The sequence below is a fragment of the Equus przewalskii genome, chromosome 15 (genome assembly GCF_037783145.1).
Source record: "Equus przewalskii isolate Varuska chromosome 15, EquPr2, whole genome shotgun sequence".
NCBI lineage: Eukaryota > Metazoa > Chordata > Mammalia > Perissodactyla > Equidae > Equus > Equus przewalskii.
In genome coordinates, this window is record NC_091845.1 from 37,407,817 (window position 1) to 37,420,277 (window position 12,461).

General features: G+C 56.5%; 1 protein-coding gene across 4 annotated transcripts; it reads right to left on the reverse strand.

Annotated features, from left to right (window-relative positions):
- Positions 1-669: 669 nt before the first annotated feature.
- On the reverse strand, positions 670-12,174 carry GRM2 (glutamate metabotropic receptor 2). 4 transcript variants are annotated; one of them, XM_070575225.1, is made up of 7 exons: positions 11,130-11,256; positions 8,874-9,454; positions 5,547-6,384; positions 3,680-4,755; positions 2,381-2,535; positions 1,475-1,655; positions 670-1,241 (listed from the first exon to the last, which is right to left on the reverse strand). In XM_070575225.1, the coding sequence occupies exons 2-7, from the start codon at positions 9,321-9,323 to the stop codon at positions 1,146-1,148; spliced, it is 2,796 nt and encodes a 931-aa protein (XP_070431326.1). In that variant the 5' UTR covers positions 9,324-9,454; positions 11,130-11,256; the 3' UTR covers positions 670-1,145. The 4 variants fall into 4 exon arrangements, with proteins under 4 accessions (XP_070431326.1, XP_070431327.1, XP_008541692.1 ...); XM_070575226.1 differs by having other exon boundaries at positions 8,874-9,357; positions 11,130-11,242; XM_008543470.2 differs by lacking the exon at positions 2,381-2,535 and having other exon boundaries at positions 11,130-12,174.
- Positions 12,175-12,461: the final 287 nt, after the last annotated feature.

Genomic DNA, 12,461 nt, shown 5'->3' on the forward strand with positions numbered 1-12,461 from the left:
GTGTCTCTGCACCCTCTCCTGGTAAGACCCAGACGGCAAACGCAGGGCATGTTCAAGGGGCGCTGGGCTTCACAACACAGTCATGGGCCAGAGCTCCTCCAGGGACTGGAGAAAAGCCCCCTTCTCCCACCTTCACCAAGCCAGACAGCAGCTGACCTCTCCAACTGCCCAGCCTCTGCCCTGCCTCCTTCATTTTCTCCCTCCTCACGAGCTCTTTCTGGCTTAGTATGTGCCACGTGAACAGGCGAAGTTCGGCCCTGTGCCTCGTCTTGGTTCCCTCCATACCAAATGCTCAGACTGGTTCTGTGCTGACCAAGGCTCCTCCAAGTGCCAGGCATGCTAGCTATGGAAAAGCCCACAGTTCTCAGGGGTCACAGTCAGCTGCCCCATTTTCCACACCATCCAGGTCCTCCTCGGACTGCCAGATGAGCTTGTATCCATTTAAACCTCCTGCCCTCACCCCAGTAGTGCCTTGGCCAGTCTGCAGTGGCTCCTTTTAAGAAAGGATGGCTTATTCATTTTCTGTCTCCCATCAGGCAGGGCTGGGTCTGTCTTGGTGGTTGCCAGGTCCTAGCAGGCGGCACAGAGCAGAGTCAACAAATACTGGCAAAATCAAGTTTGGGAGACTGTGGCGGGCATGAGGGGCCTCCCTGGATCAAGAGCAAGGAATGATTTTTTTAATAAAGACACTTTATTTACAGATAATACAAAATAAACCACAGGACAAACTACTGCGCAGGGGGAGGAATGGCCCCCACAACAATCCCCCTCTCATCCCACAATAACTTATATAAAAAATTAAAAAGGTCCTAGGAGGAGGGAGGGGCAGGACTGGAAGCACCTTTGCTGATTGGGGGTTGGGGCCTGAAGTCCTCAGCCACTCTGTTCCAGGGCAGAGTGGACCCTGGCTTGCTCCCTTCCGAGTCCTGGGCCTGGCAAGGAAGGGACACGCTGCAAGAACAGTTGGCAGCTGTTGCGGAGGCTCCTGGGCCAAGGACGCTGACTTCTGACTCTGAAGGGTTGGAGCAAGACAGTAGGTAAGTGGCTCTGAGGGTGGGAATAGGGTTGGTGTTATTGCAGTGTTCCAGCCAACTTCCTCCTGGCCCTGGATGTGGGTCTGCAATGGGTTCCAGGGAGCAGCCAAGTCAGGGCAGGAGTGTGGGGTCCTCAAAGCGATGATGTTGTTGAGTCCACCACCTCACGGCCATTGCAAACAGTGGGGACAAACTGGGAGCCAGACCCTATGGAAAGGAAACCAGAGGTTGGGGCCAATGCCGAGGTCCTCCATGGAGGGCAGGCAACAGGGGAAACAAGCTCTCATCCACTCTGCCATTCCTATCCGGCCTCATCTAGGAAGCAGTCTGCCCCTAGTCAAGGAATCTCAGCAACCAGGAGTGGCCCCCATGCTGAGGAGCTGAGGCAGGGAGAGAGGGCAGGGCACAGGCGGAAAGGGGTGCTTATGGTATATGCTGACCTTGGCCAAGGCTGGAGCTGGCCCTGGCGGCGGTGCTGCCAAAGCGGCTGGTGGGCGCACGGTGGCTAACCACATTCTTCTGTGGCTGGAAGAGGATGATGTGCAGCTTGGGTGCGAAGAGACAGCCAAGGACCACAGAGCCGCTGAGGCTGACTGACACACACATGGTAGTGGTCTGCACCTGCGATGGGTGAGGTCAATGATGAGTCTGGCCCAAAGGCCTGACACCCTACCTGAGCTGCAGGGTAGGAAATGGGGTAAGCATCCAACACTGGGCCTTGGTCCATTTGCCAAGCCCCAAAGAATTTCTAGGATGGTTGGGCACAGTCCCAGCGTCAGCCCCAGTGGACCATCCTTCCAGGGAGACCAAAATTGCAGCTGTGGGGGTTGATCATGCAGGAGTGCATGTATGCATGGGAATGTGTGTGAGTATGCAGGCATATGTGTGTGTGTGTGGAGAGGTGTGGGTATGGAGTACATGCACGTAAATGAGTGTATATCTGTGTGGGTGTGGGTACATAGGGGTGGTGAGTGTGTGCAAGTGTACGTGAGTGTAGATGCATGTGTATGGATGTGTGTGTAGGTGGGAAGATCTGTGTGTGTACCAGGCATGCTGGTGTGTGTGCACGTGTGTGTGCATGTGGGGATACACGTATGTGTGTATCTGCATACATATACACGCAGGTAAGTGTGTGCACATGGATGCTTGTATGGGTCTGTGTGTGTGTCCCAACCGAGTGCTTAGCTGCCTATGATTGGCATGCAAATGCAAATAATATGCAAATGCAGGCTGAATCAGAGCAGAGTCCCTCCCCAGCCCCAGCCTCCACTACCAAGCAGGTGGCCCAGCAGGTGCAAGAGCAGCCAAGCCCAGCCGTCCCTGACCCCCAGCACTGCACACCATACCTCTGTCCTGGGGGAAAGGGCCTTTGCAGGGGCTCTTGTCTCGATTTTCCTGCTCCTTTAATTGTTAAGATTGTCAGTTCAGACCCTGCTCTACACTCCCAAGCTGAGTGAACATAGGCAAGCGATTGAACCTCCCTGAGTCTCCGTTTCTTCATCTGTAAAATGGGGAGAGCCATGGAGTTTACTCCAGAGTCATGAGGATTCACCAAGATGATCCTCTCCCCGTTCAGAACTCAGCTCATCTGTCACCTCCTCAGAGAGGTCTTCTCTGACCACTCCATCTGAAGCAGCTACTGCCCCTTGAAGCTGAGGAGACCCATTGAGACACTCAGCGCCACTTGGAACTTTGCTTGGAAGCCACCAACTAGGGTACAGTTTTCACCTGCTTTAACCTTCTTCAACCCTACACCCCAGATCTCCTGCCCCTCTTTGTTCCATCTTTCCTGCCTTCCCTGGTTTCATCTTTCAACCTCAGAGTTGCATGGCTCCAGTGGGCACCACGCCACACTGCAGAGCTTTGCATCAGAGCGTGGTACCCTCTGGAGCTGTGTGGCTCAATAGCTCTGCCACATTCACATTCCAGCTTTCCACCTTCACTTCTACCTGCCTTTCCACCATTTATGCCTTCCCTCCTCAGCATGGGAGGCCAATGCATACCCTCTGCTCTAATCAGCCTCGTATTGGCTGCCCTCCCCAGTCTCCTCCACCCTACCTATTCAAATCTGCCTGTTCTGCAGAGCCCAGTTCAAGGACTCCTCTTCCAAGAAACCCTTCCTGATTCTCTACACATATACACACACATGCACACGCCCCACCACCACCATCACCGCATACACATCTCCCTCTTCTGCACTCTCACTGGGGCCTTTTGTCAACCTAAACGAGTCAGCAGCATTTCCTGACTTAGCTCTTTGGTACGTCACCCAGCTAGCCCAGTAGCTCCCCCAGAGCAGAGGCAAGTCCCCTTCTGCAGCCAACCCCTCAGTGGAGCAGGGCAGAGGCTCTGCTCATTTGGACTTATTTTGGCACCCTCATCTCCTCCCAGGTTAGGGGATGACATGTGAGTCCTGAAATTTCTTCTCAGCTCTAATTCCTCCACCTCTCTGGCTATTTCCCCAGGTCCCACTCAGCTTTCCCATCTTCCCCTGGGGTCCAGTCCCAACTGGGCCACTACAAGCTGTGTGCCCCTGGGTGTGCATTTAACCGGTTGGAGTCTCAGAGTTATCAGAAGATTAAATGAGATACCAGAAACAGAAGGTCCAGTGTCCCACCCTCCAACCTCTATAGCAGGTGGCTCACCCGGTAGTCACTGGAGGTGACATAGAAGATGGGCAGGAAGGCCAGCCAGATGATGCAGGTGGTGTACATGGTGAAGCCGATGAACTTGGCCTCATTGAAGTTCTCAGGGCATTTGCGGGTCTTGAAGGCGTACAGCGTGCAGAGCGCGATGAGGAGCACGTTGTAGGCCAGTGAGCCCAGCATGCTTGCATCGCGATGGTTGCAGCGCAATGTCACCACCTCCCGCCGCTCAGGGGCTGTCTCCTTGCCTGTGCCTGGTGCCTCCACCACCAGCCAGGTGGCCACGATGAGCAGTTGGCCCGAGATAAGTGCCAGGCAGATGGCCACCTGCGACGCGGGACTGATGAAGCGTGGCCGCTGGGCTCCCTCCCGGGCCCCACCGAAGATGCGTGCAATGCGGTTGGTCTTGGTGAGCAGGGCTGAGTAGCAGACTGAGAAGGCGGTGCCCAAACCGAGGCGCCGTAAGGTGCACACCACTGTGGATGGCTTGGCAATAAAGATGAAGGTCATGCAGTAGCAGAGGAAGACGCCACCCAACAGGATGTAGCAGAGCTCCCGGCCTGAGGCCTTGACCACTGGTGTGGCATTGTGCCGCACAAAGACACCCAGCACAAAAAGGGTGGCCAGGGCGCCTAGGCAGGCGATGGTGACAGGTCCCACGGCCCAGGCATCGCCCCAACGGATATACTCCTGGGGCAGCTCAAAGCAGCCAGTCAGGCTGGCATTGGGCCAGTAGCCCAGGCCACAGTCAGCACAGGTGAACTCATCCAGCCGGTACTCGTAGGGCTGGCAGGGGATGCAGAGCCAGCAGCAGACCTCCCCTGGCTGTACGCTCTTCACCTCATTCTGGAGGCAGGGCTCACTGCAGCGAGAGGCGGGCAGGGGGCCAGCTGAAGGCGAGGCCCATGGGATGAGGCTAGTGTCCAGGGTCAGGCCTTCCGCCCAGTAGCCCACCTTCTGGTAGCGATAGTGCCCACTGCCTGCCCGCAGATAGGTGAAGATGTTATAGCGACCAATGCCATCACCAAAGCGGTCGAAGCGGACTTCACTGTGGGTGTCAGCTGGGCGGAAGGGGGCTGGGGTGGGGGATGGAAGGAAGAGAGGGTAGGATTGGTGGGTCATCCTGATGTGACCTCAACCTTCACCCTAACATGGAACCCAAACCAAGAACTGGGGCCACTCCTCATCCTTCCGATCCTTACCTAACACTAAAGCCGGCCTTATCCCCAACCATTTTCCTAAATGACAGGCTACAACAAACTTCAACCCTAAACCCCAAATAGAACCCCAACCTTAAATCCAAGACATCTCCACAAACCTAAAGACCACACCATGTGCTTCCTGAAGCACAGTGATGATTCTGAGGCATTCATTTTTCTTAAAGCTGGAACTTTTATTAAAATAACTTTTGCTTTGAAGAGACTGTGGCCACCTTGAGTGGAAAAAAGAGATTAGCAATAGAAATTTTCCCGGAAAATTGTCATCCTGATGTTCGCTCTCAACCCACCCTTATTCTTATTCTCACTGATGTTCTGCTGCCTGAGAACTGGCTTGAGGACCCCTGGTTCCTACTCCCTGCATAATAAAGAGACAGGAAAGAGAGGACAAGGCCCAGGCAGGAACCAGACACCCTCAAAGTGCAGGACCAGGCCAGAGTCTACTCTCTGGAAGGGTCTCAGCAAGTGGAACCTCAGTCCTGGCTCCAGTTGGAGTCCTCTCTGCCTGGCCATCCTTGTCCTGGCTCTGACACCAGTCCCCTTACTTGCTGTAGGCTATGTTTTCTTAGCCAAGTAATGGAACCTGAGGGCCTGCTCCCTCTCACCCTCCGAAGGCCAGCAGCCTGGTGGACACTGGCCAGCACCATTACCATCGAACTTGACATTGAGCACGAAGTCCTTGTAGAGACGGCGCCCGTTGACAGGTTGCATTGCGTCACAGAGGCGGGTGGTGTTGGGGCAGAGGGCTCGGTGCATGTTGTGCAGTGCATGGGCCATGGCATATACTGCATTAACCACAAACATGATCTTGGACTCTTGCTCAAAGGGCACGGCCTGAAGCGAGTGGGCTGCACAGTCTCGCTGCCGGAAGCTGCAGCGGAACCTCTGCTCCCAGAACTCACGGAACCAGGGGTTCCGGCTGTTGTTCCAGGGGTCCAGGCTCCGGAAGTAGGAGGCAAAGTCACTGATGGGATAGGAGGCCAGCTCGATGGTGATGGCACCCTCAGCAGCCCCCTCACTGCCTGCCACCACACTCTCCAGGGCCCCCCAGCCATCACTGGCCACCCAGGTGAAGCTGGCATTGAGGCGCTGGGTGGCAGCAAGGAGCTCGCGGGCATCCTCGGAACGGGTGAACAGGACGGCCACGCGGGCACTGGGCTTCTGCAGCAGGGCTCGCACCACACCCTCGAAAGCCGCACGGTTCATGGCGCGGCCCACCTTCTCTGAGGTGGCCACGCAGATGTTGCGGGCGCGGGCCTCTAGCTCAAAGGCTTCAATGCCTGTCTCACCATAGTCACCCTCAGACGCTACGGTGGACACATAGGTCCAGTTAAAGAAGCGGAGAATCTCGGCCATGGCCTTGGCTTGGAAGAAGTCAGGGGGCACTGTGCGGGCAAAGTAGTCATAGCGGGTCTTGTCACTCAGCTTGGCACTGGTGGAGGCATAGCTGATCTGTGGAATCTGAAATAGCCGCAGGAGATTGGCCACCTGGGGGAGGGGTAGAAAGGGCAAAGATCAGACACCAAGTCAAACACTTGTGTCCCCCACAGCTATCTGACATTGGAATCCAGCATCCACATGGTCAGCCCTGAGGTCTCTGTCTCCCAAAAGACCTATATCCTATCTTGATGTGTCTTCCTCTTGGGGGCAGGGAGCTTTCTACCCCTTTCCAAGGACTGGGAGAGAGAAGACCCAGGGCTGAGGCACCAGGGCCTGAGCCACACCTGAACTCCTCTGCTGTCCCTGTCAGACACATGGGAGTAGGAGAAGTAGGGAGCCAAGAGCAGACCCAAGTCCTAGGGTGGAGCAAGGTTGGCACTTAGCTGCATAGGGGAGAGGGAGGCACTAGACGGCATCTGGGATGCTCAGGGCTCTTAAGCTCTCTACCTGTTTGGGGCGGGAACCCTTTCCCAGAGTCAATCCTATGGAAAAATGGAAAAAGAAGGAAAAGGCTCCCGCAGGAAGGAAGACTCAGATCTGAGGGCACCCACAGCCCTGAGAGCCCAAGGGTTGGTCTTGGTTGGATGCCTGAGCCTGAAATAAACAAGGCGTCCTGCTTACCACTGGCTGCCTGGTAGCCCTTCTCCCATCCTTAGGTCCCGGGGCCTGCCCCCAAGAGTAGGGTCCAGCCAAGGACCCGGTGGGATGGTGAGTAGGTGAGAGCAGGGCATGGTCCAGGCTCCACAGGAGGTCGCTAGGTCCTGTATTTTCAACTGGGACATGGGCTCTTATGCAGACAGTCTCAATGCCCTCTTCTCCCCTACCTTCAACTCTGTGTCCCTAGGCAAGTTAGCAAACCCTCTTGAGCCTCAGTTTCTCATTCCTGCCTTACAAGGCTGCTGAGAAGATAAAAATGATGATGCGCGAGAGACCACAGTACCTGGCATATGGAAGCTGAAAGGAATTTGGGCAAGAGAGAAGGGACAGAAATGAGACAGAATCATTAACAGGCAGGTGTAGCCTAAGGATTAAGGGCTGGGCCTTGTTTTGACCCAGACAAGGAAAAGGCAGACCGACCTTGAGGTGTAGGCCCTGCTATAAGAGGCAGGCAACTTGGGGTGAAAGGGAGGTAACTGGGCTCCTAGAGATGAATGCATGAGGCCCTGAAGAGAATTGTGGAGAGCGGGTTGCTGGAGAGCACCCTAGAGGCCCCTAAAGACATCATCAAGTGGGAGGCTGCCCGCTCATCCCTGCCCCCAGCCAGGGCTGCAGATGTGGGTGCAGGCACAGCCACACCTATCCAAACCACTACTGGCCACCTCCAGTTGCTGGGACTAGCAGGACTAATAATTCACTCCCTGCAGTAGGGGGATGAGCAGGCCTCCCCGACTCCAGGCCAGAAGCTGACTCCATGGTTCAGATTCCTGCTTCATTTCTCCTGAACAAACATTTCAGGTCAGGGGTCCTGGCACTGCCTCTGATGGCAATACCCTCAGCCAGCCTCCTAATGGAAGCTGAGGCCCCAGTCAAAGCCCTCCTGGCAACCCCCAACCCTGATCCCAGTTCTGGACTCATCTTCTAGCAGCCTATGCTGGGCACCAGGCTGGTAAGTGTCTAGGTGAGAGGTGGGGCCCAGTCAGGTAGCAGGAGGATCCTACCTGGGCTAAAGGAGCCAGGCATGCCCAGGGACATCAGCTGGGCCAGTATCCTCTTGCTGACCCATTGTGGGAGAACAGGAGAAGGGAGGGCCTGGTTTCCTCACCTTCCCACCCCTTCAAATCTTGCAGCCCCTGGAGACCCTAGGGGACCCTCCCATACGCATTCTGCTTCTCTTCCTCCTGAGTCCTCCACCCCTGTTTCTCTTCTCTGGGGTGCTCCTATTTTCCACCCCTTTCCAATCCATGGAGAAATGATCTGACAGACCTGGAGGCCGTTGGCCAAAAGCCCTAGGTTCACATCTCCACTTTGCAGGTGCCTTGACTTGTGGCCTGCCTCTCTCCAAGTCTCAGTTTCCTCATCTATAAAATGGGTTAACAATAATAGCTGCTAATTTTGATTATGCCCTTACGAGTTGTGAGGCCCCTGATATATGCTTTTCATGTATTACCATTAAATTTCCACACAACCCTAGAAGTAGCAAGTGTTGGAGTCCTTTTAAGGAGGAAACTGAAGCACAGAAGAGAGAAATAATGCCCAGAGTCATACAGTAACTAAGGGAGCCTGTATTCAAACCTGGAGTTCTGGCTCAAGAGGCCTGGCTATTAAGCTTCTCAGAGCTGTTTAACATCAGGTGTGTGTGTGGTGTGTGTGCCTGTGTGTCTGTGTTGGAAGTGGGATGCTTTCCTTGCACAGTCTCTAAAAGTTGACCCCCATTATGTGACAGGGGCACTGTCTTAGTCTTCTGTAAAAAGCGACTCAAAGGAAGCTTCTAATTTCTCTTCCAATGCATGGCATCCCAGAGACCCTGCTCTGTGGGAATTCCAGGTCCCCACCTCCAGCCTCCCTCCACAGCCCCCATTTGGGCAGCTCCCATGTACCTGGATGGAGACGTCACTGTAGGAGCCGCCAATGACACCAGTGATTGCAGTGGGAGCATCACCATGGGTGGCATAAGAGCCATCGGGGCAGATGTGGCGTGAACCATCGGCGCCACGGCTGAGCGAGGCACGCACGAAGTCAAGTGCCTGCTCCAGCGCGTGTGTGTCCTTGGAGCAGCTGTCAAGTATGTGAGCACCCAGGCGCACGCCTGGCAGCAGGCGGGGGTCGCTGTTGATGCGGTCCAGTGCAAAAAGCATGGCCTCCAAGCGCTGGATGCCACGATGCTCATTGACAGGACCACACTCCTCTGCTGAGCCCCCCTTCTGGTGTACCGGGAACAGCCCACCCAGCACCAGGTCCCCATCCAGGGTCAGCACCTTCTTGGCCGGGCCCTCAGCCACAGCGCCCCACAGCAGCAGCAGTGCCAGGAGGGCAAGCAGTGATCCCATGGCCCCAGAGGGGATGGATGGGCCCAGCAGATGCCTTCAGCAGATGAGGTAGAAGCAGCGAAGGCAAAGAGAGGAGGAAACAGGGACCAGGAAAGGACAGACAGGAAGAGAGATGAGAAGGGACCCAGCTCCTGCAGAGAGAGACAGACAAACAAACGGACAGGGAGAAGTGGAACTGAGAGCAGCTACCCCTCCTGATTCTACCTCCCCCAAACCCCTTTCCCAGGGACTCAGGATTCAGGAGAGGTGGTGTCACTAACTAGGCTGAGAAGCTCTTGGAACACTCCTTTGGCCTGTCTCTCAGCCCTGCCCTGCTCTGGGTCTGGAGATGGGCCCTGTGCCCATCCCAAACTCAGCAGAGAGAGAGGGAGGCAGAGAGTAGAGGCCCAGACAGAAGTCAGCAGAACGCAGCCAACATCTATCCCACTGTGAATCAGAGTGTCCAAGACACTGAACAAACCTCCCAGAACCCCAAGGTCAACAGCCTTGCAGCAGAGGCCAGGTCAGAGTTACAAACTTGGGGGTCCAGTCTCCATCTTGAGCCTTGGATTTCCAGAAAGGGGCCATTGCTGGCTTAGAACCCACCAGGGAAGAGGGAAGGAAGAATCTCTAAAGCGTAGCCTCCAACACCAAGGGAGACTGGAGCCCAAGTGAGCTCCCAAGGTTCCCAGCCTCTGGTTCTTAAAAAGCCATCCCCAGACACCCCCTGACTGAGGAAGTAATAGAGACTCTAGGCCCTGGGAGTTAGACAGCAAGGTGGATAGGCTGGCCCCAGGGAGGGACACCAAAGCGGTCACAGGTCCTAAGTCAACAGGGAAAGTAGCTGTGAGTGTATGTGTGTGTCAGGGGTGGGGGGAAGTTCATCTGATCAAAATCTCAAAATAATGCTCAAGGTGAGACTTTTGGACATCTTAGCTCTACATAGAATGCTATTTAAGAATTTTTGCCTCTGTTTTCTCTTCAGCTCAGAACCAAGCAGAGAAAATCACCATCTCCAATCTCCTCATCCTAAGCCTCAAGGCCCTGTCCACCCCCTCCCTGGCCCTCAGAGACCACTCCCTCCCTCTTCCACTCTGCACCCCATCATTTGTGCCCAGCTGCCCTCCCAGATACCCACTCCACACAGGCTCTCACAATCATGCAGACTTGGGCAGGCTAGGAGAGAAAAACCAAGCCTGAAGAAGGGGAGCAACTAGTTCAAGGACCCCATGTCCTGGCCACAGAGACTGGGGCTCTTCACTTTGACCCCTCAGCTCCCTAGGGTTAATCTCCCTCTGGGGCCAAGGCAGGGGGATTGGGATCCTCCGGGTATCCTGACAGAAGCAGCTCAACCAGGCAAACAGGAGAGGCAAGCATGAAGACCAACACAGATGCGGATGGGGACTCAGATGGGGGCTGAGGCCCACAGTGGTCAAGACCACGAACCTCCCACAGGGGCGGCCAGGACCAAAGCTGGGACAGACACAGAACCCCAGAGGCAAGCAGCCCGGGAGCCTGGGCCACAAAATCCAGGCAGGGAGAGATTGAGCCCGAGAGGGTGAGACAAAGACAGACAGAAAGACGGACCAAAGGACAGAGGAGCAGGAGGAAAGAGGGAGAGCGATGCAGGGCTTGCGTTCTCTGGGGAAGAAAGGCGGGACTCCTGGAGCTGTATTCCCCTTTCCCCGAGCTCCTGGCGAGCGCTGTCTGGACGCCCCGGCCCGTCCCTGCCCAGGCGCCCCACAACTCGAGGGCCCGTGGGACTCGGGACGTGGGGTCAGGAACGATAAGGTCGGCGGTGGCCGCCGCACCACGGGCTTACCCTACCTGGCGCGCCCGGCTCTGGCGCGGAGAGAAACGGAGAAGAGCCGGGGGCGCGGGGATCCAGCTCCCGCTCGCTCGCTTCGCTCAGCGGCTCTGCGCTCTCTGCCCGCCCGCTCGCCCCGCTGCTTTCAATCGCGGCCTGCCCCGCCCCCGGCCCCGGCCCGCCCCCAGCCCCTCCTCCGTTCCTCCCCACTCCCGATCTTCCGTTCCCAGCCGGGCCTCCGCCTCTCTCCAGACTCCACCGCTCCTCGCCCTGCGCCTCCGGCTCCCGTTCTTCGCAGGGCCGCTGGCCTGGAGCTGTCCGCCGCGTGGTGCTGAATCCTCCGACACTCCCGCTCTGAGCCGGAGCAGGAGCCTGAGGGAGCCCCCTCCACCCCGCGGTCTGACTGCGTTCCAGAGAGCAGCCGCCAGCATGGGGCACAGGGCTTGGAAGGTCACTGAGCCCCGGGAGGTGCGCACAGTGCTATGGATTCCCATCTATGAGAGAGGCGGCGCTGGCCCTAGGGTCGCAGGGTGCCACTGGGGGATAGGTAAGGGGGCACGTGGGAGATAGGTGGACTGCTTAGCCTGCTGCGACAAGTCTGTCCCTGTATTCACATCCACTCTCCCTACCCATGGACTGCAGTTCAGTCCACAAGCCAGGTCTGGGGCGGGGTCATGTGTCTTTGGCCCCATGCAAGAGTTGGGGCCTGAGTCACCAGGAAGAAGAGACTGGGGGGGGGGGGGGTCAGAGGAGGATGGGACCTCCTCTTCCTTCCTTCAGATGACCTGTATATCTGCTACCTTCTTCCACGCACACCCAGTCCTGACCTCCCCCACTCCTGCCCTCCAGTAATCCCCACTCTCACATGCAAAGGACATTTATGGTAAAGAGATATCAACCCGGGGTGGGGGGCTGCAGGGTCAGGGACTAGGGTCAATCCTGAGGGACATGCTGGGGCTGGCAGAGGGAGCTGGGAGAGGAGGGGGCTGGGGAAGAGGCTCCTGAAACTGACTGCTGCGTAGGAGGGAGCAGGAGCTGGAGTCCAAGCAGAGGGAGGACAGCTCTGAGAAGATGCTCTTGACTCTTCTTCCCTCCTGCAGCAATGGGGAAGGACGCCTCTGGGTAGGGAGTGGTAGATAAACTGTAGCAGCAGACTGTGGTGAAGGATTTGAGGAGGGGGCCTACACCCAGCTTTAGCCCCACAGCCTGTCAGCCTGTGCTATCTCCTCCCAGCATGCACAGACACTAACAAGTGCTAAGAAGCATGGCATCCCTACGTACGTCCCCCTGGTGCTGCCCGTTCTTCCCCAGGTATCAGGAGAGGCAAAGCCAGCTCAGACACATGCTAACGA